The sequence below is a fragment of the Enhydra lutris genome, unplaced genomic scaffold, assembly GCF_002288905.1.
Source record: "Enhydra lutris kenyoni isolate GAN:26980312 unplaced genomic scaffold, ASM228890v2 scaffoldscaffold10, whole genome shotgun sequence".
In the NCBI taxonomy this organism is placed as follows: Eukaryota; Metazoa; Chordata; class Mammalia; order Carnivora; family Mustelidae; genus Enhydra; species Enhydra lutris.
Genome location: NW_019154094.1, coordinates 8266813 through 8293962, shown reverse-complemented (window position 1 = coordinate 8293962; position 27150 = coordinate 8266813). Strand labels below are relative to the sequence as shown.

Sequence of the window (27150 nt, the reverse complement as noted above, 5' to 3'; positions counted from 1 at the left end):
TCATTTTTCAAGGTATTTCTTTTGTAAAGGAGCCAGATTTGGCAACTAGACTGAAAATCTTCCAAAATTCTGTACAAATGTGTAATATACAAATATACACAAGGCTTTTGCCAAGAAAAGACAGCACAACAAATGACAGAGGCGGCTTTGGTGTCACATACCACCTAGGGCATCTCAACACCCCCTAGGAGTGTGAGGGGCTGACAGACCATGACATGGGCTACACACGTAAAACACACTACATTACACTATGTACACTGAAGTATAAAAGACCCACTGTCCCCTTGGCCAGCTCACAAGCCTTCTGGCAGGAAGGAAGGCCATTCTCCAGACAGTCCATATAAGGAGAACTCCTGTAAGTGGGAGAACCTTGTAGAATGGAGTGGTTCGCCCTAAAAACTATTAATAGCACAAGGCATGCCCTTAAAGAGACAGGTGTTAAGAGTGAATTCAGGAGATGGACCACTCCTTGTGCTCAGAGGAGCTCCTTGTTATCTTTCCCTCCCTTCCTCTTTCTCTGAGCCTCACTCCATTTCAGTGAACCGAGCAAACATGGCCTTCCGGACAGCATCTTTGTAGGAATCCGCACCCGACAGTCCGTATGCGCTGCCTTTGGCTCCCAGGCCAGCTCCTTTTAGCCGGACTTGAGCCTAGGGGAACAAAATTTCTGTCAGCAGCTGGCAGGGAGGGTGTGGACTGCTTTAACACCTGCTCATCCGGGTGACTCCCAACCAAACAGAACCACCCACCAGGGACAGGAGGAAGGAAGTTGGGAGACCCAGGGAAGGTTTAAGGACTGAAGAAATAAAATGCACTATGGAAGACAGGCAGAGAGAGAGACACATCCCCCAACCTTGTCTCCCAGTGCCTCCTCAGCAAGCTTCTGTGCCTAGTGAGGGTCCCAGAGCACTCCACAGAAGCCTAGAAAGGCCTGGTAATTATGGGAACAGATCATAGCAGGACCGCCCGATGTCAGAACTTACTTACACGAGACCAACATGTTCTGGCTTTAACAGTCTGACCTAAGCTGTGTTGCCAGGTCTGAGAGGGATCGGATCACTGGTTGTGCTCTGGTCTAGAAGCCCAGTGGGTGGGGGACCTCTGACCCTGAGACCGTATCTCAATCTGAGCTCTGACCAACTAAAGGATTTCTTATGGATAAAAATCCTACTAAATGATAGTTTATTTTATACATGACCAAGATCACTTAGAAATTAAAGCATAGTACACCTTTAAAAAAAAATCCAATCTAAGCTACGTGGATCTGAGTTGGTGTTAAGAGACTATTTCTGGGGGCGCCTGGGTGGCTCAGTGGGTTAAAGCCTCTGCCTTTGACTCAGGTCATGATCCCAGCATCCTAGGATCGAGTCCCACATCGGGCTCTCTGCTCGGCAGGGAGCCTGCTTCCCTTCCTCTCTCTCTGCCTGCCTCTCTGCCTACTTGTGATCCTTGTCTGTCAAATAAATAAATAAAATCTTAAAAAAAAAAAGACTTTCTGACAAAGGACATATACACTTCTCAGAAGATGGCTTTTACCCAAAGATACCAAAAGACCAGAAAAATCAAGTAGGGTACGACTCCCATTCCTCTCAACTGACATCATAAAGGGGGGGGAGGTGGTGACCTAAGGGCAACCTGCAGGGAGCAAGACTCCCACTGGCTGGTGACACGGCCTGAGGAGACATGAACCTACCCCTGGGCCCTGGGCTATCTGGGTGCTTCCAGCGGTCTCCTCACTAGAATAAGCCGGCAAACCGCTGAAGCCCACTCTCACTGCTTACCTCGATGGGGGCTGTGATGCCTTGACACTTTCGTCCCAAACCGGAGCCTTCCCGCCAACCCATGGCCTGCAGCATCTTGTTGCCAATGTTACTGTGGTCAATGCCATCTTTGGTGGGCTGCTCGTAATTCCTGCCAGTGGCAAACACACAGTTACTTACAACAGCCAGAGCCCCAGCTAATGAAGTGGAAAAGGTGCACAACACGTACACAGTGCCAGCATCAAACTGCTTCTTGCGCTTGGGCTCTGGAGGTTCCGGAATGCCATACTTCTCCCGTCTTTCTGCGGCTCGATCTCGGTATTTCATCTGTGTGGGAGAACAAACGATGCTAGAGACATTCAGACTGGAATCTGTAACACCCTAACGCACTCGGACTTCATGATCACCACCCTCAAGGACTTTCCTCATCTGGAGTTTGGCCTCTTAAGATGGTCTGAGATACCAAACATGCTTGTTTCCCTCACTGCACTCAGTCTGATCAACCGTGTGTGGGGCCTGGGCAAGAGCTACACCTGCACCAAGGAGTTTTACTTAATTAGCCACTGTTTGTCAAGCCCTTAGACAGGGCTGCTGGGCCATGAGTGCAGCCTAGAGGAGGGCAGAGCTGCCGTTCCTCTCCCCACTTGGGACAGGCCGATCTCCAGGGACAGACGGCACAAAGGAGGCGTCCAGAGACCTGCTCATCAGTCCCTGGGGAGCTGCACCATAAACAGTGGAAAAGAACAGGAAAGCTGAAGCCCTAACTACTGACAGTGGGAACTACAGAATGATTGTGGGGTGAGAAATTTCAAGTAACTCTGCCCACTGGCTCATTTCTAACCCACTGGCCTCTATTTGTATTTTAAACCCGGTTGGCCCTCAACCTGCTTCGTGAACGATCCAATGCCTCTCCATTACTGGCCTTCACCCCAAACCCTGCCCTGCCTGCTGCTTCCTTCCATATCCCTCCAGTAGTCTTATGCCTTGATGTCTCCTGGGCCTAATGGGAAGCCTCTCTCACTGCAGGCCAAACGAGATTACGTTCTCCTTACTAAAACTCAGTGTACCTCACCAGCAAGTACCCGGCATTCAGGACCTGTGAGCAGAGCTCACAACCTACACAGAGCCCCCAGGTACGGGCTACATGAGCCACAACGGCCAGGTGACCATATGTGACAATCCTATCTTGCCCCTGGGACCTGGAACTATGTGTTACAAATAAAAGCTAAAGGAAGATACAAGACACTCCTTCCAGTGGCACAGTGACACTCATTCACCTCTCTCTCCCTCAGCTCTAAGGCTTCCAGCTCCTGCTCACTCAGCCGGGATCTTCGGTAGATATCCATGTTTTGCTGTACAAGAGATTTGACAGACATCGTAATTAGACCATACTGATCTGCAATGTCTACTTTTATCAATATCTATATTTATTCTGAGAGTCAAAGCCCATTTAGTATACCACAGCAGGAAAACCAGAGCCTGGTGTATACGGACCCGCCATGCTCCTTGCCACTCTCTGATCTGGAACAGACCGTAGTAAGAACAGCCTTTTAAAGGCAATCACTCCAGGCAGGGACTTGCTGAACCTTCACCACAGTCAGGGCGCCCATGTCACCTCCCCTCCCTGCCTCCGACTGGTTCAGAGAAACACGGCCACCTTGTGAAGGTCTGAGAGCTGCTGGTGCCTGACCAGGGCGTCTCTGTTGGGGAACTGGCGCCGGCAGAGCAGGCAGGCCATCTTCTTCCAGTCGGCCAGCTTCTCCTCCTCGCTCTCGAGTCTCTCCACCAGCTCCTCTTCATTGTCACTGTCACCACTGTAAGCAGCAACCAGACCCCTCTGGGGACAAGAGGGCGGGTCAACGGACACACACAGTGAGGAGCCAGGACTTTGTATCTAGATAGATTAACAGTGTAATTCCAGATGTGCAAGAACTCCCACTGCCCCTTGCCATGCTTCAACAGTGAACTGCATTTCATTCTACTGGGCACAACAGTCAGGTCCTTAAGGGCGGGGCCTGCCGGCCTCCTGGGACCCAGGAAAAGTTCTTGGATGGTTGCTTCCAAACAACTATGAATGAGAACCCCAAATAAAACAGATCAGAGTAATGGCCCAAACAGACCACTACCTATCAAGTAACACGTTTTATTGCCTTAATTTTCTCTTTCCAGATTGTTAAGATGCTCTATTTACAAATGCAATAAAACTCAACTGAGCTTAGGAATTCAGGTTTCATTCAATGCTCCAGCTCACCAGCTCTAACCCAGAAAACAAAGCCCTGGACACAGATTGTATGTGCAGGAGCTGCTCTCAATACCCACTGACAGGAGCATATCCAGTTCTGAGGAGGAATCACAGCCCAGATGAAGCCGAGACTCCCAGTGAGACATGGAGACAAACAGCACAAACACACCGGCGGTCCTCCCTTACCTTGAGAGGATTCTCCTCATCTCCATTCCGCACCAGTTCTGGGATGAGCTGCTGCCTTTCGGCCAATGCTCCCTGGGAAAGAGAGAATTGGTCATAAGCCTCAAGTTTTACTTCAGTTCCCAGCTCGAAGTGCAGCCATTCCTGCTACTGTTACCTTCTTCTCAAACAGAGCAAAGCCAGCATCTGCTGCAGCAGACTCTCTCCTTTCTTCTTCCCTCAAGGAATTAACAGGTTGAAAGCTGTTTTTAAAATTTTCTTTCTGCTTGTTTAAACTCTTAGCCCAGCGTTCCATGTCTTTGGCGATCTAATGCCGAACAACCAGGAGAAAATGATACAGGACTTTAGGGAATGGTGTCTGGCGCCACAGTGAGCAGCCAGTAAGAGTCTCACCTCAATCACATGCTCTGCAACGAACCCCCTGCGCCCTTACTTCCCACCCACAAATTTCTTCATATGACCAGAGTCATGAACGAATATTATGCAAAAGCCTGTGAATCTTCTAGGATATTCTTCCCTCTAAGTATATACACAGGCAATTGACAACGTATGGTAACATTAACAAATTACAAAATGCTCTGCGAACTTAATGTAAGTAAGACATGTGGCCCCGTTTTTAAAACATCCAAATAAAACCGACACAGATGCCGCAACTCAAAAAACCAAACCAAACCAAACCAAAACTAAAACAAAAAAAGCCCAACCGCCCAGAGAGAACTGAGGTCAGGGGGTCGTGGTCTTTCACCTGCTGGGCTGTTTTGCTCTTGGGTTTCTCCTTCTTTTCCTTCCCCTCTTTTGCAGGAGGTAGACCTGTCTGCTGATGGGAGCTGGAGTCTGCGGCTGGCACATATGTCTCCTTCTCTCCATCCCAGTAAAGGTACTGCTGGGTCAAGGAATTGTAGTAGTACTAGAAACAAAGCACAATTAATACAGACTTTCTGCTTTGTACCATTCAAGGATTATTTTGTTAAAAAGGTATGTCAAGGGGTGCCTGGGTGGCTCAGTGGGTTAAAGCCTCTGCCTTCGGCTCAGCTCATGATCCCAGGGTACTGGGATTGAGCCCTGCATCGGGCTTTCAGTTCAGCAGGGAGCCTGCTTCTGCCTCTCTGCCTACTCGTGATCTCTGTCAAGTATTTGTCAAGATTGTTTTGTTAAAAAAAACTAAACACAAACACAAAACATGTTGCAGGAGCAGTAGTCTTTCCTGCCCAGAGAAGCTGCTGTATGTGTTGGTGTGGTAAGGATTAAGAACCAGCCAGGGAAGAGGCGTGAAACTTCTTGGGCAAAAGCAGAATATGGTTTCTAAAGAGTGTAGTTCCATTAATCTAATCCCTGGGCCTGAAGGGCACCTGAAGAGCCATGTGTCTGACTCCTCTCCACTGACAGACCATTGAAAAAAACAGGTGGCCAAAACAGGTAGTTCGGATTTCTTAAAAAGTTTTTTTTTTTTTTTAATTATTATTTTTAGTAATCTCTACATTCAGCATGGGACTTGAACTCACAACCCTGAGATCAGGAGTCCATGCTCCTTTGACTGGACCAGCCAAGTGCCCCTTTTTCAGGAGGAGCTTTTAATCACACATCCTCCATGACAACCAGTTAATAGCTCTTCACCGGGTTCAACTGCCCCAAACCCGAACCCAGGCAACCAAACACAGGGCTGTAAAGAGCCAGCTTGGGAGCCTGAAAGGTGGTAAGTGAAGGAACCGAATCTGATACATGTAGGCGGAACTGCAATGGTGGATAGGTAGCTCCTATCTCTCCTCTTCCTTATTCCCTAGTCATTCACTCTACCTGCTCAGCAGGGACCCATGGAAGATGGTCTGTTATGTCTCCTTTGGGGAAAGTGGCATGCGTCAGACATAGGAGTCACAATGGCTATGGCCACTAAGAACTGCCTGGCTAACGGTCAGCCTTTACAAACAAGAGAGGCAGAACCATGCGAGGTTAGCTTACTCAGGTGGGTCCCTCTCCGCTTCACACCTCACTCTCAGAAACCACAAGCTCTCAATGCCAAGTTCCTGTTAAAAGCACTTATTTTATTATTCTATATATATAGCTTCTGGTCATAGGTAATTGTTTATTTATGGAGTGTTAAAACTGCCTTTCCTCTTTAAAATAATATACCACTACCCAAAATAAAACATCACCCCAGAGATCTGCTAATTTCTACCCTCATGAATATATCAGGATGCTAAGTAAAAAAGGCTGGACATAAGAGGTCACATGTTATTTGACTCTATTTACATGAAATGCTCAGAAGAGGCAAATTTGTAGAGACAGAAAAGAAATAGCGGTTGCTGGGGCAAAGGGGGACTAAGGAGCGACTGCTAATGGTACAGCGTTTCTTTCTGGGGTGATGAAATGTTTTGGATTACAAACAAACAAACAGCAAGGGGTGCCTGGCTGGCTCAGCTGGTAGAGCATGATCCTGATCTCAGGGTTCTAAGTTCAAGCCCCAAGCTGGGTGTAGAAATTACTTAAAAATAAAACCTAAGGGTGCCTGGGTGGTGCAGTTAGTTAGGCATCCAACTCTTAGTTTCGTCTCAGGTCTGATCTTGGGGTCGTGGGATTGAGCCCCGCGTTTGACTCCATGCTCAGTGGGGAGTTGGCCTGGGTTTCTCTCTTCCTCTCCCTCTGTCCCTCCCTGCTGTGCGTGTGTGTGTGTTTGTGCACGTACTCTCTTACTGAAATAAATAAATCTTAAAAAAAAAAAAAAAAAAATCTTAAGGGGGTGCCTGGGTGGTTCAGTTGGTTAGGCATCTGACTCTTGATCTCAGCTCAGGTCCTGATCTCAGGGTCATGAGTTCAAGCCCTGTGTTGGGGTCCACATTGGGTGTGGAGCCTACTTAAACCCCCCCCCCAAACCAAACAAGCAAGCAAAGAGTGAATTTTACCTCAATTTAAAAAAAATACACAAGAAATCACATTTTCACGCTCCTATCTAGGTCTTGACATAAAAGTTACAGCCAACCATAAATTTTAACTTGACAAAATAATGGTACCAGAAGTCAGACTAGAGGTTACTGAAGAGGGCTGGTACTGACCAGCAAGTGCTCACCTCAGGGCTGGTATACACATGAATGTGCCTACACGGAAGCATTCAAACAAATGTACACCTCAGCTTTGTGTATTTTTCTACATGATCACTGTACATTTTTAACCTTAAAGTTAAACATTAAAATCCTAAAATAGACAGGCGCCTGGGTGGCTCAGTGGGTTAAAGCCTCTGCCTTCAGCTCAGGTCATGATCCCAGGGTCCTGGGATAGAGCCCCACATCGGGCTCTCTGCTCAGCAGGGAGTCTGCTTCCTCTTCTCTCTGACTGCCTCTCTGCCTACTTGTAATCTCTGTCTGTCAAATAAATAAATAAAATCTTTAAAAAAAAATAAAATAAAATTCTAAAATAGAAATTACATCTTGATGGTTCTGAAGAACTTAAAACTAATGTGGGTCACTTGCTCCTTTGCAGGAGACACTTCCTGTCATGCCTCATAAATGGACCAAGCGAAACAAAGATATTTCTAGTGAAATGGGGGAGGAGAGCATGCGCTTACCTGTGAGTTGGGGTCATAGTACAGCCCTGTTGTTGGATCGTAGTAATATCCTGAAGACTCGTCATACTGGTAGGTGGATGTGTCAGGCACTGCTGCAAAAACAAAACCCGGTGCATGGTCATTCCAGGTGAGGAACGCGCTTTCCTTCAACCTCTAAGCCACTGAGATGTGGCAGGCCTTAATGGTTGTCTTCTCTCATATCCCCAAGTGTCCCTCTTGACCCCCACAAAGGGAGAGGAACTCTTACTAGACACAGACAACAACTAGGACCTTCCAACTGTCAACAGCCCCATGAGGTTTGGCTTACCATATTTGGTACCAGGAACTACACCAGTGGGGGAAGCGGCTGGGGCCTGTGTACTTGTGCTAGTGCTAGGCTGTGCTTCCTCAGTCTGGAAAGAACAGCAGCTTCAATATAATTTCAACTGTAAAACCTCTTAAGAGAACTAAATCACTGCAATCATCCAGGTGGAAGGGCTCCCCGGACAGACACACTGCAGCAATGATCTAAGGCAATCCTTGAACAAAACACATGCTGACAACTTTCTTCCTGAAGGTCAAGTCGAAGCATGCAGAAAGCATACACCCTGTTCGGAATCTTATGCTTTAAATACATACCCCAAATTATTTTATTATCTAATACTACCAGACAGAGAGAAGTACGGTTGGAATGTCTGTGTACTATTCGATCCTGGCTCACACAGCAGGAAAGGATAATACTTGGACAGCAAAACAAAGTTTTCCCCACAGTCACCAGTTCTGTATTTAGGACGACAGGATTACCGGAGAGCTGGGTGGATTGGAGGTCTGATTGTACAGCTGGGGACTCTGGGACACTACGGCCGATGAGGTGGTGGTCACTGCTGTGCCTGATGGTAAACACAGGGGTTAGCAAGGGCCAGGGCACTGAACTCCAAGCCACACATTTTTATCTGTACTGCCCAACCTAGCCTTCCGTCTTTGTCAGTTTGTTTTGTTTTTTTAAAAGATTTACTGATTTTTAGAGGGAGAACTTGGTGGGCAGGCGCGGAGGGGAGGGAGAAGGAATTTCAAGCATACGCCCAGCTATGTGTGGAGCCGGAAGCAGGCTCCATCTCATGAGATTGAGATCATAACCTGAGCCAAAATCAAGAGCCAGTCACTTAACTGTGCCACCCAGACGCCCCATGTATGAGTCAGTTCTTAGTAACCTAATTCTTACTAAACACCCTGGAACCTACAACATTATCATTTTTATAATCCTACTAGAATGCTACACACAAAGTTAAATATTCTGCATGATGGAAAGAAGAAGAGAAGAATCCATAACTGGTCTGGGGTTCAGAAAAGATTTAACTATAAGGCTTTAATAATTCTAAAAAAAAAAAAAAACCCAAAGCAAAGGCTTCTTACAATGAGCCGTCTGATTGATGTCTGGGCACCAGACTATAGGACCATACCCTCTGCTCACACAAACCTATGTGGGCACCCATGATTCCAAACGCCGCAGCCAAAGGAGATACAAGTTGAATTCTAAGAATAAACACTCATGACAGCACAGTCTCTAAAAGGCTATTATCCATTCCTGATCTTGCCCAGAACCTTCGGCACACGGTGACAACCCTGAAAGTACACCCTCGGACGCGCCCTATCTCCTAAACCACAGCCGCTTAAACAAAAGCTATAACAGAGATGAAGTTTACTACCTGATGCAGATGATGCATCAGATTCCAATCCTCCAGCTTGCTGCTGATAAAACTGTTGGTAATCCTGTGAGTACTGAAGAAAAGTCCACTGTTAAAGCTGCTATTCTCAGACATGCTCTGGACAGCAGACGCTGGAGGCTGGTTCAGTCTGCCTACCTGAGCATATTGGGCATAGCCGTCCTGGCCTGGCTGCAGGTAACCGTAGTCAACAGCGCCTCCTTCGCCACTCTGAGACTACAAAATGTCAAAAGAGGACACACAGGTGAGGTTAGTGGACATCAAAGAAAGAAGCCAGGAAGCGCTCCCTAAAACTGCCTTTAGAGAGCTCCTAAGACACCAGAGGAAAGATCCCTTCTGCGACTTTGGGCACCACCACACTACTTGGGAAAAAAAATCCTCCACCTTACCTGGGTGGATGACCACTGAGCAGCAGCAATGGCCGTACTAGCCACAGAGAAGGCGCTGACCCGGTTACCATCTGGCAGCACCAAGTCTCTGAAACCACAAAAACCCAAGCATGTGGCTCCCAATCTGTCCCCCCACACCGCTAGGGATGAGCAATTCACTCTAGCCTTTGTTGGGAGCTCTCAAGTGCCAGAAAGGCCTCATTTCAGAGCAGGAAGTGGTCCCCACAGGCAATGCCTCACTGGGTAAATGCCTCTGTAACATCACTGCTGTAGTCTGTATCCTGCCATCTAGTAAGGTGTCTGTGGGATGAGTAATCATACTACGAACAGGAAATTTACATCTCTAGACCGAAGCTCACTCTATACAAAGCTGTTAGCATGCTGTTCTGGAAAGGATTATTTCCAGATGGGTTTGCACTACCCTGAAGCTGTTTGCGCAGCACATATTCTCAACCCATCTGTCATGTGTGCCTCTGTCCTGCTCTGAAGTTTTCTGGCAACTGTTTTTTCAGGACAGGAGGGCATATGCTGTAAGAAAAGAGAGACAGCTGTCTCCCTCCCGACCTCAGCAACCAGGGAGGATTGTGCTTCAGGGTCGAGAACAGGGGCTTAGGGTTCAGTCAGCAAAACATCCCTGAGCAAGTGTGCAAGTACAGCAGTTTAAATAAGGACCATAAAGCCACTCACTTTCTGGCACTTTTTGCAAAATCAACCCCAATAGTTTTGCCGTCAATTTTCAAAGGCGGATGGAGACTCTGCAGTATCTGAAGCAGCTGAGAGGCATCCTGAGGAGAATGTCAACAAAGACAGTTGTGTCATGTAATTAAAAATCTCTCCCTATCACCTACTCCATTCAAAGTAGTGCAGGTTTCTATTAAAAAAACAAAACAACTCCACACAGTTAATTATTTTTTATGCATATAAAACCTTAAAGAAATAAAAAAATAGCCCTCCTTCTTCCAGCACATGAAGGTACCCCATATTATTAAAGAAGTAAATGCTAAACCAATCTGAAACAAAGCAAGAAGAAAAAATTAAGCTGTGGCTCAAACTTCACTTCTGCCAATTATCTACAGATATACGCTATTATTTTTACCACTTATCATATGCAGCCTTGAACTCTGGGCTCCAGGAGCCTTCCATATAGTATTACAATTAGATGAACCACATTTGCCTCTGAAAGCCCAGTTTCTTTTAAAAGGAAAGATTCAGTGAGCACCTCACCATTGCAGAAGACAGCTGCACAAACGCGAAGCCTCTGTTCTGCTGGGTCTGTTTGTCTTTTATGAGGCGAATGTTATTGACAGCTAACGACGCGTAGGGTGACAGTGCTGTCATGATGGAATCCACCACAGTGTGCGGGGCTATGTTTCGAAGTATGATTGCTGATGGTGAAAGAGACAAATGACATGTATGTGCATTCCCACCACCAGTGCTTTCCAAGGCAGGCTCAAGGACAAACACAAATCCATTTTGGGAGATTCCTGGTATATCTTGCACTTCGACATGAAGAAGACTCTAAACACCAATCTTTTATGGGACAAACTGAAGCCATCGCTATTCATTAAAAAAGGGTAAGAGAACAAAAACTTCCAACTGAGGTCAGCTTCTACCACAAAGGCCAAAAGGGCATAGTGGGACTTACTATCACAGTAGTAATCCACAGACTGAACAGATTCTGTGGTTCCAGGGGGCACTTCCTGTTCAGAGTCTAGAAGGGAAGGAGACAGGGAGACTCAGTAACTTAAGACGAACAAAAAATAAAACAGTGTATTTTTAGTAAAGAAATACATTCAAACCCCAAGTTTCAATTGTAAGTAAATGTAGCACTCATTTTTTTAAAAAACCATCTGTGGCTATAATAAAACATGATTAGTTTCAATGTGATAAATGTGGAATGCAGAAACTCGGCCAGTGGAGGACTGACATTACCTCGGTACTAAAGAAAAGCAGACGCAGAATGCAAACCAGGTGAGCTGGCTTAATTTTGGGAAATAGAAGTCTCTGCACCCACAATCATCAGAAGCATCTACCCGATGTAAGGTAAGAAAGTCTAAGGAAAATATATGAATTACTTGTTGAAATGCCCTACAATCTATACTTTTCTTCAGGTTCGAAGACATTTCAACTAGTCAGGTTTTTAACGCTTATTCCAAACAGCGGAGTGTGGGCTTACCAAACTTGTCCGCTCCACATCGGAAGCATTTTAGTCTTTTCCTGAAATTGTTAAGGCAGCACTGGAAGAAAAAAAGTTTTCTCTGTAATTATTTCTCATAGCAGGCCAGGCTTACTATTAATTAAGTGGGTTAGAACAATAGGGCCATGGACAAGTCCCAGTAAGCAAATAAAAAAGCAGAGAGTGATACCGTGTTACCAAGACAAAGGGGCATTCACCTAAAAATTTAAAATTTAAAATGTTTCACTGTGAAATCTCCCAAGAAAAACAAATCTTGACAGATTCTGAAGTACAATTCTATTTTTATCAAGTTGGGGAAAAGCTTCAGTTCACCCTAAAACCCTAGAGCAAACCCTATAGTGGCAAAGTTCTTGTTCTTGTATCAGAAAAGCACTCACTATATGGACCACTCTATATACACAAACACGACATAAATGGAGTACTGTCTAGTCCCCTCCCGGACACACACCACATGCAGGACAAAGAATCCAAGTACTCTCAGAATGTCAACGGCAACACCCAGCTCAAAATGGTGCACTGGTGGGGCAGGTGGGTGGTTCAGCTGGTTAAGTGTCTGACTCTCGGGGTTTTTTTTTTTTTTTTTTTGTTAAGATTTTATTTTTATTTATTTGACAGACAGAGGTCACAAGTAGGCAGAGAGGCAGGCAGAGAGAGAGAGAGGAGGAAGCAGGCTCCCTGCTGAGCAGAGAGCCCAATGCAGGGCTCAATCCCAGGACACCGGGATCATGACCTGAGCCGAAGGCAGAGGCTTTAACCCGCTGAGCCGCCCAGGCACCCCTGACTCTCGGTTTCTGCTCAGGTTGTGATCTCAGGGCTGTGGGATCAAGCCCTGTGTCAGACTCCCCAGTTAGTGCGGAGTCTGCTTGAGATTCTGCCCCACGCACTCACTCACTTCTTGCACGCGTGGTCTCTCAAATCAATCGATCTTTTTTTAAAATGTATATTCTTGGGGTTTTATTTTTAAATTTTTTTTATATCATTTATTTATTTGACAGACAGTGAGCACAAGCAGGGGGACCAGCAAAGTGGTAGGAAGAAGCAGGAAACCCGATGCGGGGCTCGATTCCAGGACTCTGGGATCAAGACCTGAGCCAAAGGCAGACACCCAACTGACTGAGCCACTGAAGTGCCCTCAGTGATCAACTTTTTTTTTTTTTTTTAAAGATTTTTATTTAGTTATTTGACAGACTGAGATCACAAGTAGGCAGAGAGGCAGGCAGAGAGAGAGAGGAGGAAGCAGGCTCCCTGATGAGCGGAGAGCCCGATGTGGGGCTTGATCCCAGGACCCTGGGATCATGACCTGAGCCAAAGGCAGAGGCTTTAACCCACTGAACCACCCAGGCGCCCCCTCAGTGATCAACCTTTACCAAGAAAATAAAAAGACTGCACTGGTGACAGGACCATAATGTTATTTCTTTTATTTCTGTTACTTTTTTTTTTAAGATTTTACTTATTTGACAGAGAGGGATCACAAGTAGGCAGAGAGGCAGGCAGAGAGAGGGGGGAAGAAGGCTCCCCGCTGAGCAGAGAGCCAGATGCGGGGCTCAATCCCAGGACCCTGAGATCATGACCCAAGCCGAAGGCAGAGGTCTAACCCACCGAGCCACCCAAGCGCCCCAAATTTCTGTTACTTTTTAAAGTAAGCTCTATGCTCAACATGGGGCTAGAACTCATAACCCTGTGGTCAGGAGTTGCATGCTCTACTGACTCAGCCAGCCACGTTCCCAACACGACTAACTACAACAGATTTTTCATAACTTGAGCAGGGTCAGAAGGACTTGGTTAATGTAATTAAGACACTATGCCACAAGTTGAGACCTCTAGAAATCAAGAAACAGTAAAGTGGAACAAACCTAAAATCCTAATTGAAATACTGAGCTTAGAACCTGGATCTGAATAAATAAAATTACTAGTGTTCTAGGGACTCTAGTATTTCTAATATCTACACAGGAGGACCCAAAGAAAGTCACAAAGCAGGAAAATATCCCTATGATAAAAGTTGGCTATTGTATACTTTCTAGTTTCCTTGTTCAGACAGACAAAGAAAAAAACAACAAAACCCGAAGGATTTTTGTCTATTTGGTAAGAATACATGCTTACCTTGTTACAAAGCCAATCTTCAAACTTAGGTCTGGGATTGCTATAATGCATCGCAATGTGCTTTCCTTGAATCACCAACTTTTTCTGTAAAAAAAGAAGTAATTAGTTATTCCCATTGTGAGGAACATGTGTCCATTTTCCCAGGGCAGAGCACACTTCGGAAAAATCAGTGCTCTGGAATTAAATGGACAACATACGGGGAGGACCAACCACCGCCACCTATACTCTGCCCATCCAATCCTTCAGATAGGCAGTAAGAGAATGGGATGCGGAGTAAAGGTAAACGGAGTCAGGGAGTGCTGAGAAAGCTGCCAAACTCTAACCGCTGACATGCACCAGGCCGTGTCTCCAGCAGAGACAGAAGTCCTAACATTCAGCATTGCCAGGCTGCCTGAGAGTGACAGTCTATTTCAAAAAGCAGAAGACACAACTCTCCCAGTTCTGAGATTGCCTCCTACTTTATTAGCCTCAGCATGGTGTCCTCGGGCTTCGCTTCACTTTTCCCCCAGTCCCCCGTCTTTATGCAAAGTAAAAGCTTTTCTATTTTCCCTTTCCCCAACTCCTGCGTCAGGATGTGTCCTCTGGGGGACGAGGGGAGGGGAGCTCAGCTTTAAAGGGAATCTGGTTACAACTCTTTCTTTGGAGGGCCTATTCTGAATGCCATCGACTCTAAAGCAGCTAAATGAGATTTCTTCCTGCCAACTGAAACCATGTTATGTCCTAGGTGACGGATGTGTTTTTCCCTGAAATACATGGTACTCTCTTCAAGATGAGTAACCAGGAGCCAATGAAGTTTCTTCAGGGGGGTCGGAAGAGTTCGTAAATGTATTCACCGCCTTTCCCTTCAAGTCAACCATGTGACTAAAAGGGACGCAACTTAGGTCAAAACTCCAAGCTCAATCAGTCTAGCCAAGAGTATGCCCAGCACCTGCCCCCAAAGAGCCTTCATTTAACAGGAGGACCTTTTGCTTTTTATGGGGCGGCAAAGAGGGGAGGGGGCGGGGTGCTCTGACACTATCAGAACAGATCTGAGGAGGTGGTTAGATATCCAGATTTTTAAAAGGAGTCTAACCCCTCTAAATATACATACTGTTGAGCAATTTGGTTCTCGCAAATCCTGGAAGAGTTAAGACATGCTGTGAATGTTGTCTCTGCAATATCTAAAGGCAAGACTGCATGTCTGGCCAAGAGGGAAAGAGCTGAAGGGCCATCCACTCACTGTGTCGTACAGAAACAAAAATGAAGCTGGGAGATATGTCAACAGATCATCCCAGTAGGAAGGGTATGTGCTGAGGGAGACTCCAAACTATCACTGAGTCCCTAATCCTATTGGCCTTTTATTTCTGGAGTGAATTTGAACTGTAATGAAATATTACACATGAACTTAGCTTTGTATACATTAAAATTGTGGAGATTTTTAAATGTCTTGTGGGTTTTAATTTCCTCGGAGTTTTAAACTCCCAGGCAAGCCATTCTGATACAGCCACCGCATCAAAAGATGCTATCATGTCAAGAAAGCAGACTCACATGAAGCCTGGGTGTAGGTTCTGAATTTACTAGGATGGTGTCCATGGTATGAAATGAATGAAGCTCTACTTCTGTAAGATCAGGCTGCCATCTCTGGGTTAAGAAAATGAGAGGCTTAAAAAAAAAATCTAACAAATCATTCAATCAAAATGATACCCTCATTAGTGAGTCTTTGTTATAAATGGCCATATATTACCAAAGAATATAACTTATTTATGCATGATAAATCATAAAATGCTGCAGAAAAGCAACATAAGGAATTAAGCAAACTTCCCAGAATGCACTTGGTTAAGGCATTCAATACTGTGGAGTTCTGGCAAAAAATGTTATTTAAGTGCCAAGTACTGGACGTTAACTTGACAAACTGTAGAACACTTCAGTTAATGCTACATCAAAGAACCATCAATGATCTGCTTTGAACGGAATATAAAAGGCATTCTCAGGGAGATTAGAATGTTAATGCCACTTTAACTAGATTAGACAGCAGCAGGACACCAGCTCCCAAGCTAATCTTATCAGACTTATTGTTCATAAATTCCAAGAGGTCCTTAAATAGTCCTTGAAGACCCAAAGGAGCAGTTATGCCTCCTGGAGGCTTGTGGTCTCCAAGCAGAAATAAGGAATACCTTCAAAATGCCTGTAGCAAACTTCTGTGTTCTCTTCACTGTCAAATCGAGAGTTGGCTATTTTAAGATTACTCTCAATGACATAATGAATAGGAACATAAGCAGCACTGGAAGAGGGAATGTCAAGATGTTCTGGCACTCACCAGACAGGTATTCAGTGATTAACAAAGCCCTGCCAGACAGCCATGTTTAAAGGCAGAGCAAATTCTATAGTGCAGTCCTTGCTGCTGTATGTACCCTAATAGTATCAATTTTAATATATACAAAGCTTTTCTTTTAAAAAAAATCACTCCTTTGGAACAAACCACTCCTTTAACCTTTTTTTGTTTTGTTTTGTTTTTTGTATTGTACAGACTTGTTCCATTTTCATGAATATCTAGACTTGGTGAGTGAAGCAACCTGATTGGCTTCCATCCAGCTGGTAGCATCTTGCAAGTGATAAAACTCCACGAAGGCGAAACCACGGCTTACACCTAGAGACAGCATTCAGATATAGACGGGATACTCGTGTTAGTCAGTTCCTTTATAACAGGTGAATCTCTCTCCCACTGCTTCAACACTGCGTGACAAAGCCAATTGGGAAGCAGCTTTACAAATGTGACTTGACTTGGGGATCTTCTTGATACTTTGCCATGGCAAGGAACCAAGCCGCCTGAACTAAGTGCCACTCGATTTGATTCCACGCTTAAAACGTAACCATGCAACCGACTACAAACAGTCAAACAAGGAGTTTATAAATCACTACTTACCGAAGGAAAAAAAAGCCCCTAAAATCAAAGTTTTTAAAAAGGTCCTCAGGTGCTCTCTAATATCGTTTTCAAAGAGTCACATTCCTTAGCCATGGCAAACCTTTCATTCTGAATTCATGTGCTTGAAGACTGGGGGAATCAGGATGGTCTTTAGGGGCTGAAGTGGGAATGGGGAAGAGAGCCAGAACAGCCGGAACTAAGCAAGCTCTCACCTGTTTTCCTCTTCATCAACCTCACGTCCGCAGGCTGGGGGCCTTCGAAGGACTCCATCATTTCTCGAATCTGCAGAGTTTTACACATTTATAGTTAAAGCTTCAGCCATAAACTATTCCACACCAAAGAAAGTTCAAGGACCAGGAACTGCAACAAATGCTTAATCAAGCAAGTTTTTAACTTCTATCACCAAAATTTAATCATTCTAAAACGATAATAATAATAATAATAATAATAATAAAAAAAAGAATACTTCTCCAAGAAATGAATGTATTTTTACAGCCTTGAAGGCATTCGTTATATGCTGCCTGGGAATTTCTTTCAGGTAACAACTATTTATGTTATGATAAACAGTCTCACAGGGGTGCCTGATGGCTCAGTCTGTTAAGCATCTGACTCCTGATTTCAGCTCAGGTCATGACCTCAGGATCGTGAGACTGAGTGAGCCCTGTGTTGGGTTCTGTACTTGGTGGGGAGTCAATCAATACTTGTGGTGCTTCCAAGTCATTTGCGGACATATGCGGAGGAGGGAAAGCCTTGAGTTGCTTGATGCACACGTCTGAGACCGAGGCAATACTTTGCCTTGTTTCAGTTTTGTTTTTTTTTTTTTTAAGAGATCTTATTTATTTATTTGACAGACAGAGATCACAAGCAGGCAGAGAGAGAGGAAGGGAAGCAGGCTCCCTGCTGAGCAGAGAGCCAGTGCAGGGCTGGATCCCAGGCAGAGGCTTTAACCCACTGAGCCACCCAGGCGCCCTTTGTTTCAGTTTCCATAATGTAAACAAGTGTCCTTTTCACAGTCTATTTACTGGCAAGTTTTTCATTTTCATTACTTTTTTTTTTTTTTAAGATTTTTATTTATTAGTCAGAGAGAGAGAGGGAGAGCGAGCACAGGCAGACAGAGTGGCAGGCAGAGGCAGAGGGAGAAGCAGGCTCCCCGCCGAGCAAGGAGCCCCATCCCAGGACGCTGGGATCATGACCTGAGCAGAAGGCAGTTGCTTAACCAACTGAGCCACCCAGGCGTCCCTCATTTTCATTACTTTTTGTTAGTGATTTCACTATTATTATTTTTTAAAGTAAGCTCTATGTCCAACAGGGGGCTTGGATTCATGGCCCTTAGATCAAGAGCTGATTGCTCTACTGAGCCAGCCAGGCACCCCAGTGATTTCTCTATTTAAAATGGCTCTCCAAGTGTAGTGCTGAAGTTCTATCTAGTGTTAAGCACAAGGAGGCTGTGATGTCCCCCAGAGAGAAAATATGTATTGTTGGATAAGCTTCATTCAGAAATGAGTTATAATGTTGCTGGATGTGAGCTCAAGGTTAATGAATCAACACTATATACTAAATAAGGCATCTCTAAACCAAAATGCACCTCAAACAAGGTTATGTATTGATCTGCTGATGAAAATGGTTGTGACCAGAAGTTCACAGGAACCTAACTTTGTTTTTTTCCTAGGAGTGATGGTTCAATATTCAGTATTTTATTTGCAGTGGCTTTACAGACCATAACCACCACCAATAAAAACAATTAACTATGTCTATTTTCTCCACAGAGTAGGAGAAGTTCAACACTGAGCCAGACCCCATCATGTGACTCAGGTCTATGCTTAGTAACATAGTAACTGAAAAGTTAGTCATCAGAGTAACTAAAGACAGTTACTATAAAAGTAGTGTAATAGTAGCACATATAGTAACATAGTAACTAAAGATAGTTACTCTAAGAGTTCCGTATCAGGGGGAGGGCTAAACTAAAAAACCCCAAACAATGAATAGGATAAACTGAAGTTCAGGAGATTAAATACTATATAAAATTTTAAAATGTTTTAAGGACCTCCACGAGTGATTTTGCTTAGAATACTGCACAATTTGGGAAACTCAGAAATTCTGCTTTGAAAACCAGCCCTCTTATGGTAGGCACTTTTATTTCCCTGAAGAAGCCTAAAACACAAAAGCATTAAATCTTATTTCACTGCCAGGAGGGAGGCCCCCAAAAGTCTGCGAGGGCACTGCTTCCCTATGCCATGCACTTCCTCTGCAAACTCCCAGTGCCTAGGCCAGCAGACTACATAAGCGAACAACCTGTTTAACAAGCAAACTTTCTTGAATTGACTTCTCCTGTAGGAATTCCTGCATCTCCTATTCCACATGCCCACTGCTGCCCCTACCTGAGCTCAGCTGTCTTCCCTGTTCTCCCACTACCGCTCTTTCCCTCCAACATTCTAACCTATACAATTCTTTTGCTACTGGACAAAGCCCTAAGTAACTCCTTTTATACTTATCTGGGCTCTAAATGATCCTAGCACATGGACTCAACAGCACTTTCCCATCTGCCTCTCTCCTGCCAAAAGCCTTTAAATTCAACTGAATGAACCTGGTTGACAGGTCCTGTCTACATTCAGTATCTTTCTATTCCCAAGTTTGCTTGTGTGATCCCACTGCCTGGAGGGCCAGTCTACCACACCTTTCCCCTAGTTCTCCAAACATTTCTATCCCTTAAAAATCAGCTCAACTAAGATCTCCCTAGAACCCGTCTTTACCCTCCACTAGTAAAAACCTCCCTTAAAGAAGCTTCCAGAAACAGTCCTTTTTAAAAAAGTAATCTCTATTCCCAAGGTGGGATTTGAACTTACAACCCCAAGATCAAGAGTGGCATGCTCTACCAACTGAGCCAGTCAGGCGCCCCCCATCCCTTTCCCCAGAGACATTCTGCAGAACCTCTTTCAATACCAATTCACATAGTAGATCAGGAAGGCCTCACATGATGAAGCCTTCAAGCAGAAAAAGGCACTGGTAGAATGACAAACATGTCCAAAGTGGCTACAGGGGAGGCAAGTGATGGATGTAGCTGGAAGAAGTGCGTGAGGGCCAGAGATGAGATTGGCACTGGAAATGAGGTAGAGCCCAGTATACCAAGCCACTAGCTGGCCAGTCTGAGGTGTGGGGAGTCAGGGAATGGCCTCTTTTTTGACAGGCTTCTCAGGTTTCAGATGGATAGTATTTAATCAAATCAAAGGGTAGCCAGATCATGAAGAAAATGTTTTTACTGATACATCTCACAAAGTAAGTAACCAGTTAAATAAAAATGTACTGATTACCTTCTATGGGCTACTGAAGGAAAAAGATCTGCTCCCTCTAGTTAAGGAATTTCTGAAAACTCAACTCTGTGTTGAACTTCAAAGCCTAAATGCTAAAGATAATTTACCTCTGAACCAAGCTGAAAAGAACTCCATCCTAAAGAGAGAAATATATTTCACTGCCTGAGATTTTAACTTGAGATAAAACAACAGTGAGAACATGGTAGAAGCCCCAAATCTGCTGTGCCCACTGGACTGCTCGTTAGAACTGCTGTTTCCCCTTACATCGCTCTCCGTGATGGTGATGGGAAGGCCTCGCAGCATGATGGTCTTACTCTCCCTCTCATCACTGATATCATGTCTGTAGTCATGCTCGCCATAGTCACCATCTGAATGGTAGCCGTCTTCGGATCGGTCACTATTCCTTCTTTCACGTTCTCTCTGATTTACAATAAACAAAATGACAATTAAAATAACACTGGGTTTAGACCCTTTGAGTAGACGCCCTCTACTCCTAGGAATTTATCTTTAGGAACAACGGAGAGGGTAAGGGAACTCCATGATGATGTTCACTGTACTGTTTCCAGAACTGGTGGCCAGGGGGTGGAAGTGGGGGTGGGGGAGAAGGGCCATAACCATTTAGTTCAGGAAGAATGGTTTAACAACTCACTGTACAGTACACTATCACACAATACATGTTATAATATGAAGATTATATACATGGAAAAAGTAAAAAACCCTGCAAAATTACATGGGAAGCATAATTACTTCTAAACAACAAAGCTATAGTCACATATAAAAAGGAATGAGAAATGACTATGCTGACTACAACTTTTAGAAGCAGCAGCTGAGACCCAGGGTTGGTATATTATTATACTCCAATTGCCTCATCTTTAAAATGGGAAGACACCTACCATAAGGGATTAATTAAGTTCACATAAGTCAGGTGCTCAAAAGAGTGCCTAGTGTGTGATGAGCCCTATGTAAACCCTGGCCAATATTTCTATTACCATCGGCTCAGTTTGTCTTTGAGGATTAGAGTCACCTCAACAGATTTTAGAATAACAGAGGGTTTGAATACAATACTCAAGAGGGGAGTTCCACACTTGATATACTTATTACATTTCCAGAATCTTAGAAGCTTTATGCATGCAATTCATAACTTTAACTACACCATACCAGTTGCTGACCACTCACCTCTGGGCTGTCATAGTCTCGGTAGTCGTCATATCTGTCGCCCCTCCGATCATCACTAGATCTTTTGTAATCTGAGTCCCTCCGCCTGCTTCTGGATTCACGTTCATCCCGGTCATCCCTGTCTATGATGGAACCGTATCTTCCACTTCGCTCTGTTCTACTCACTCTGCCAGGGAAATAATTTTCATTTACTCTAAGGTAAATCACACTTCATACCTTTACAAAACACAGTTGAAGAACATCTCCCCCACCACCCCCCACACTCAGTGTATAAGATATCCAAATAGTTTGACATATCCCTTAAAACTTATCACCAAACTCCAGTTTATAAACACTAGGAAAACATCTACATCCCTGAAGGCAAGAGATAATTTTCAGGAAATCATGCTATATCTGATGATATGACTATCACATGTTTGGGCTTAATATTTTTTTTTTTTAAAGGTCAGGCTGTCCAAGTTCATCCCATGTATTCCAAAGACTGTAGTCTACACATATCACCCCTTTTATCCCTGATTCAGATCTTAGTGATCAAAAATAGGAAGAGAGCAATTTTTAGCATTTCACCCAATTTCAAAGGAGAGTGTGTTCTGACTCATCTACTCTCAAAGGTATCACACTACTGGGAAATGGACCAAATAACCTGGATGAGTTAAATTAATTTTTTTTCTTCATCAGGCAGTTAACCAAATTCATTTGTTAGACATAACCAGCACAAGCAGAGAATAGCATTTCCTATAACATCTGGTTTACTTTTGGTTACTGGATAGCCCTGGGCCTCATAGGAAAGTCTAGTATCAAGAGCATAAACCCATTTGACTACAGATATAGTTCTTCCATAAATTGTTTACCAGGTTCATAAAACTTCTGTGTAAGGACAAGACAAAGGAAAGGCTTAGAAGGGCCTCATTTAGAGTATACAAATTTATCAAAAAGACACCAATGAAACAAGTAGTCTAGGACTACTTCATAATGTGAAGTATGAGGATGAGAAACCCTAAAAGGGCAAATGTTAATTTAGTAAGTTACTTGGAACCACAGACTGCTAACACAGCATTAAAATAATGACATCGTGTGACATGAGCATCTCCTGAGTCTCTCTGGGCCATCAATTTGATCCATCCCTAAGACAAGACGCAACACTAAGTAGGAAGGTGGCTGAAAAAGGTCGTGTATGTAAACCAAATAGTCTGAGTGGAAGGATCCATATGACATGGCAGCCAAACGCTCTCATCTTAATTCTCCACTAATTCTTTAGTAACTTTTAATTGACTTTCCATGTAACCCACGACAGGTCCAAAACTTCTATAAATCTGGATGATCTTACCACAGAAGCGACAACAACAAGAAGCAGCATTCACTGACTGCTTGCTACAGCCAGCTACTGGGTAAAGTGGCAGACTTGTATGACATCTCCTGGCTTCTGCATAGGCTGTTTTCCACACTGGGAACCCTCAGTGACCCACTCCCTCCTTTGCTTAATTCTTACTTACTTAATTCTTACTTACCTTAGAGAGTATTTTCTCCAGGAAAACACATGCTTCCTATGTGTTCTAACAGCACCCCTGACTTCTATTACATAGCATAGTTCACACAGTACTTCACTTCTCTCACTAAACTGCAAGCTTGTAAGAGCAAGGCTCATGAAGGTATTAACAGCAATGCCTGGCACAAAACAGACACTCAAGTATTTGTTTGATCAACAATTTCTAAAAATCAGTTCACTCTCAATGAAATGTTGAGATCAAAGACATGCATAGTAGTAACTTACCGTTTGTCTGAACCCATTGTCCTACTGAAGATGTAGCACACTGTCCCAAAATGTTCAAATTTTGTCTTTTTCTAGGAAACAAGAGAGATTGGCTGCTGAAAATTTGAGAGATCACTTAAGTCAATCTTTCTATAAGTTAGGATACTACTGAAGTTGGAATTTCATCAACTATTAACAGGGATTATCCAAGGTGGGAGCAGGTAGGTGGGGGAGGGAGATCAACTGTCAACATAAGCATCATTTGTTAAAAATGAGCATAGCAGGAAGATGAAGCTACTTTAAAATATCAGATTCCCTATTCAATAACAAACTCATAAAAGGATGCAAGCAGAAGATTCCTTCCCTTCTCCTACTTTAGGATTACAAAGCAAAAAAAGGGCAGAGATCCAATTAGCTCCCTTGTTCTAATCAAAGCAACTCCAGTGGGGTAGTTGGCCGTGAAAACATGGATCAAAGCGTCTCTATTAACACAAGGAGCAACATACAATTCAAAATCTTCTGATGAAAAGTTTAAATCATTTAGAAGCCGGGATGCTCCGCTGATTGAAATCTACTGTTATTTATAACGCAACGGCTGACCCTAAGCTATTTCAATGAGACAAGAGCAAAGCTCCACACGACTTAATTCCTCAGTAACAATAACCACCACTAACCCTTGAGGCTGCCAGCTGGGCCCCGCAGCGCCTCGGCGGTGATAAAACAACACACAGCTAGACCGCGTTCAATTCGTGCGAGGTCTGAGAAACTAGTTTCAGCCGTCCCTGGCGCTTGCCTGTTCCAGGGGAGGTGCTCAACGAACATTTGCTGAATTAATAAATGGAAGAGAACCACCTGCGAGAAATAAGGCCTGGGCAAAATCTCTAATGCCGCCCCTCGTCGCCCCGTCAGTGCCCGGACCCACCTCCGTGGGGTGCTGCGGCCGAGATGGCGGCGCCACAGCCTGCGCTACCGACTCGAGCGTCCGGCTTTCCCTTTCTGCCTGCACACACCCCTCCCGGCCCCCAAGAGGCTCCCCGGTCTGCAGATCAGCCTTCAACGAACAACCTTCCGGAGAGGGCGGATTCGGATTCAGATGCAGCTGCGGGGCGATGGCGGCTAGAAACTGCCGGTCGCCCCTGAGAAGTACCCGAGGGACAGGCGACGGCTCCACGTTCAGTTGGGCTGTGGAGTCGGAGACGCGTCCCGGCAGAGGCACAGTAAAGAACCCGAAAGAAGCGGGCCTCGGGTGGGGCAGGAGGACGCCCTCTGAAAGCTGACAGCGCAGGCGGCGAGGAGGGGCGCGGCCTTCCAATGCCTCGGGTAGCTTACTCGAGAGATGCGGCAGGGGCTGATCGGCCGCCGCCCGCGGCTGTCAGGGAGGCTGCACAAGGCCTGCCTCAAAAGCAAGAGCCGTGGGCCGTTACAAGCGGCTGCCGCACTTACCCCCAGGAGAGACCAAAGTGGCAGAAGTAGCGGTTTTGCGCCCCAGAATATCCAACAGGATACGGCCGCCTCACAAAATGGCGCCTCGGTCGACGGCCGTCTCCTACCCACAGTACCTCGCGCCTGTCCCCTCCCCCACACCACCCGCCTCCCGAGGAGGCATCCAATCCGCGACGGTGTCTGGCTGCGCAAGGACTGCTGGGAAGTGTGGTCGCTAAGGCATCCTGTCACTCACTACGCCCTGTGTTAATTTCCTGCGTATTTCTTTTCTTTTCTTTTTTTTTTCAAAACCAAGGGCGAAGTTGCCAGTCTGCCATTTGCAGACCCTGATTAGAGCTCTTATCTTTATTGGCAATTCTTTGTCTTTGCTACAAAGGCTTTAGAGAGCACAGTTTGCTTTCACTGATAAATGTAGAATATCACGTTTAATCTGGTTTTAAAAGAACTCACATTAGTTGACTGATTATTGTATCTTGACTCCAGATTGTTGGGCTAGACGCTTTACAAATATTTATTTTCATTTTCGTAATCTATGAGGCGGCTATTAACCCACTTTGCAGGTGAGGAAAATGAAGTTTATGGAAACTAAGACTTTTTAAAATTATATTTTTAAGTAACCTCGATACCAAACATGGGGCTGGAACTGACGATTCCTAAGATCAAGAGTGGTATGCTCTACTGAGCCAGCCAGTCGCCTCCAAATTAAGAGAATTCTTTTTTTTTTTTTTTTAAATAAGCTTGTGTGTGTGTGTGTGTGTGTGTGTATCTTAAAGATTTTATTTATTTATTTATTTGACAGAGAGATAGAGAGCACAAGTAGGCAGAGTGGCAGGCAGAGGGAGAGGGAGAAGCAGGCTCTCTGAGCCCGATGTGGGGCTTGATCCCAGGACTCTGGCATCATGACCTGAACTGAAGGCAGATGCTTAAACCACCGAGCCACGCAGGTGCCCAAATTAAGAGAATTCTTGAAGAATGGTCTTCAGAGTGTCATTGGGTTGATATTCTCTATCTAAGGCAAAGACTCAGGAGTCATTTTCCAGGGTTAATTTAACAGTACTTGGGACATCTAATAGCATCTCAAAGTTGCAGCCCAAACTCAACCTTATCTCCTTCACAGTCTTCCTCAGCTCAGAAATGGTGACTCCCTACTTCCAGTTACTCAGGACAAAAACCCTGGAGTCATGGAGGACTTTTTTCCTTGTACCCAATCTGTCTGTAAATCCTGTTGACTCTACTTCAAAATATATCTAGGATCTGTCCACTTCTAACTCCCTCAATTGCTGTTCATCTAGTCAAAGCTATCATCACTGCCCTTGTTTGAAAGACAGTACTTCACACAGAGTGCATAGTAGTGGAACTGGGATTTGAATAAATAAAATTAATAAACTTGATTTCAGAGTCCATGCCCTCAATTACTAGAATGTAAACTCCAGAAGGGTAGGGATTTATGCCTCTTTAGTTCACTATATGAACTAAATATAATACTATATGCCTGGCACATGGTATGTACACAATAGATATTTGTTGAGTACACAAATGAATCCACTAACAAAGAAAGCTAAACTTTGGGGCAGAAAAAGCAAGCTTTCTTGGATAATTAAAAGAGCTATTCTGGACTGGAACTGGTTAGTGAGATGGTGGTAACTGCAGTGCCTCTAGTTAGCATAATTTGCCCCCTTGGCATTATTTGTAGATATATTTTTAGTGGAACTGGTTTTTCAGGTCACATACATAGACATGAAAAATTAGACCATAAAAAGGCAGAGGGAAGCTATCAGTTATAGAGAACCATACCATACTCTTCTCTTTCTAAGAGATCTATCAAGAATAATGGAAGGATGTTAAGGAGTAGATTCCAAACCAGAAGCTTCAAATACACTGGAAAATCTTTTTCTTGGAAAAACATCCAGGAAAAATGTTCTTTAAACATGTTCTAACTATGGGCATTCTACATTAAGGGCATTAAGCGATGGACACTGGAAGTTCTTTGGATAATTAAAAAAATCTAACAATAGAAAGAAAGGTAGACATTTCTGACTTTGGAAAAATGGGTAACTTCCTCTCCCTCTTCCTCTCTCCTCTCGCTCTCTCCATCCATCCATCCATCCATCTCCATTCAGGCTGCTATAAAGAAATACCACAGGGTGCCTGGGTGGCTCAGTGGGTTAAGCCGCTGCCTTCGGCTCAGGTCATGATCTCAGGGTCCTGGGATCGAGCCCCGCATCGGGCTCTCTGCTCAGCGGGGAGCCTGCTTCCTCCTCTCTCTCTGCCTGCCTCTCTGCCTGCTTGTGATCTCTCTCTGTCAAATAAATAAATAAAATCTTTAAAAAAAAAAAATACCACAGACTGGGTAGCTTATAACCAACAACAAACAACAAAGCTTATAGACAACAAAAAATTTATTTCTCACAGTTCTGGAGGCTGGGAAGTCCAAGATCAAG

At 44.5% G+C, this 27150-nt stretch overlaps 1 protein-coding gene across 5 annotated transcripts; it reads right to left on the bottom strand.

The window, feature by feature from the left end:
• On the bottom strand, positions 1-24817 carry LOC111143761 (RNA binding motif protein 5). Of its 5 annotated transcripts, none has more exons than XM_022497604.1 (25): positions 24710-24817; positions 23288-23358; positions 21517-21682; positions 20605-20760; positions 17245-17314; positions 16683-16756; positions 14131-14214; positions 12010-12070; positions 11479-11544; positions 11058-11218; positions 10521-10618; positions 9834-9921; positions 9583-9660; positions 9427-9499; positions 8525-8610; positions 8049-8133; positions 7742-7833; positions 4931-5092; positions 4343-4492; positions 4189-4260; positions 3418-3597; positions 3038-3112; positions 1990-2087; positions 1782-1911; positions 1-650 (listed from the first exon to the last, which is right to left on the bottom strand). In XM_022497604.1, exons 2-25 carry the CDS (start codon positions 23302-23304, stop codon positions 525-527), a joined length of 2448 nt encoding a protein of 815 aa, XP_022353312.1. In that variant the 5' UTR covers positions 23305-23358; positions 24710-24817; the 3' UTR covers positions 1-524. The 5 variants fall into 5 exon arrangements, with proteins under 5 accessions (XP_022353312.1, XP_022353311.1, XP_022353310.1 ...); XM_022497603.1 differs by lacking the exon at positions 24710-24817 and adding an exon at positions 23941-24641; XM_022497602.1 differs by having other exon boundaries at positions 1782-2087.
• Between the last annotated feature and the right edge of the window lie 2333 nt (positions 24818-27150).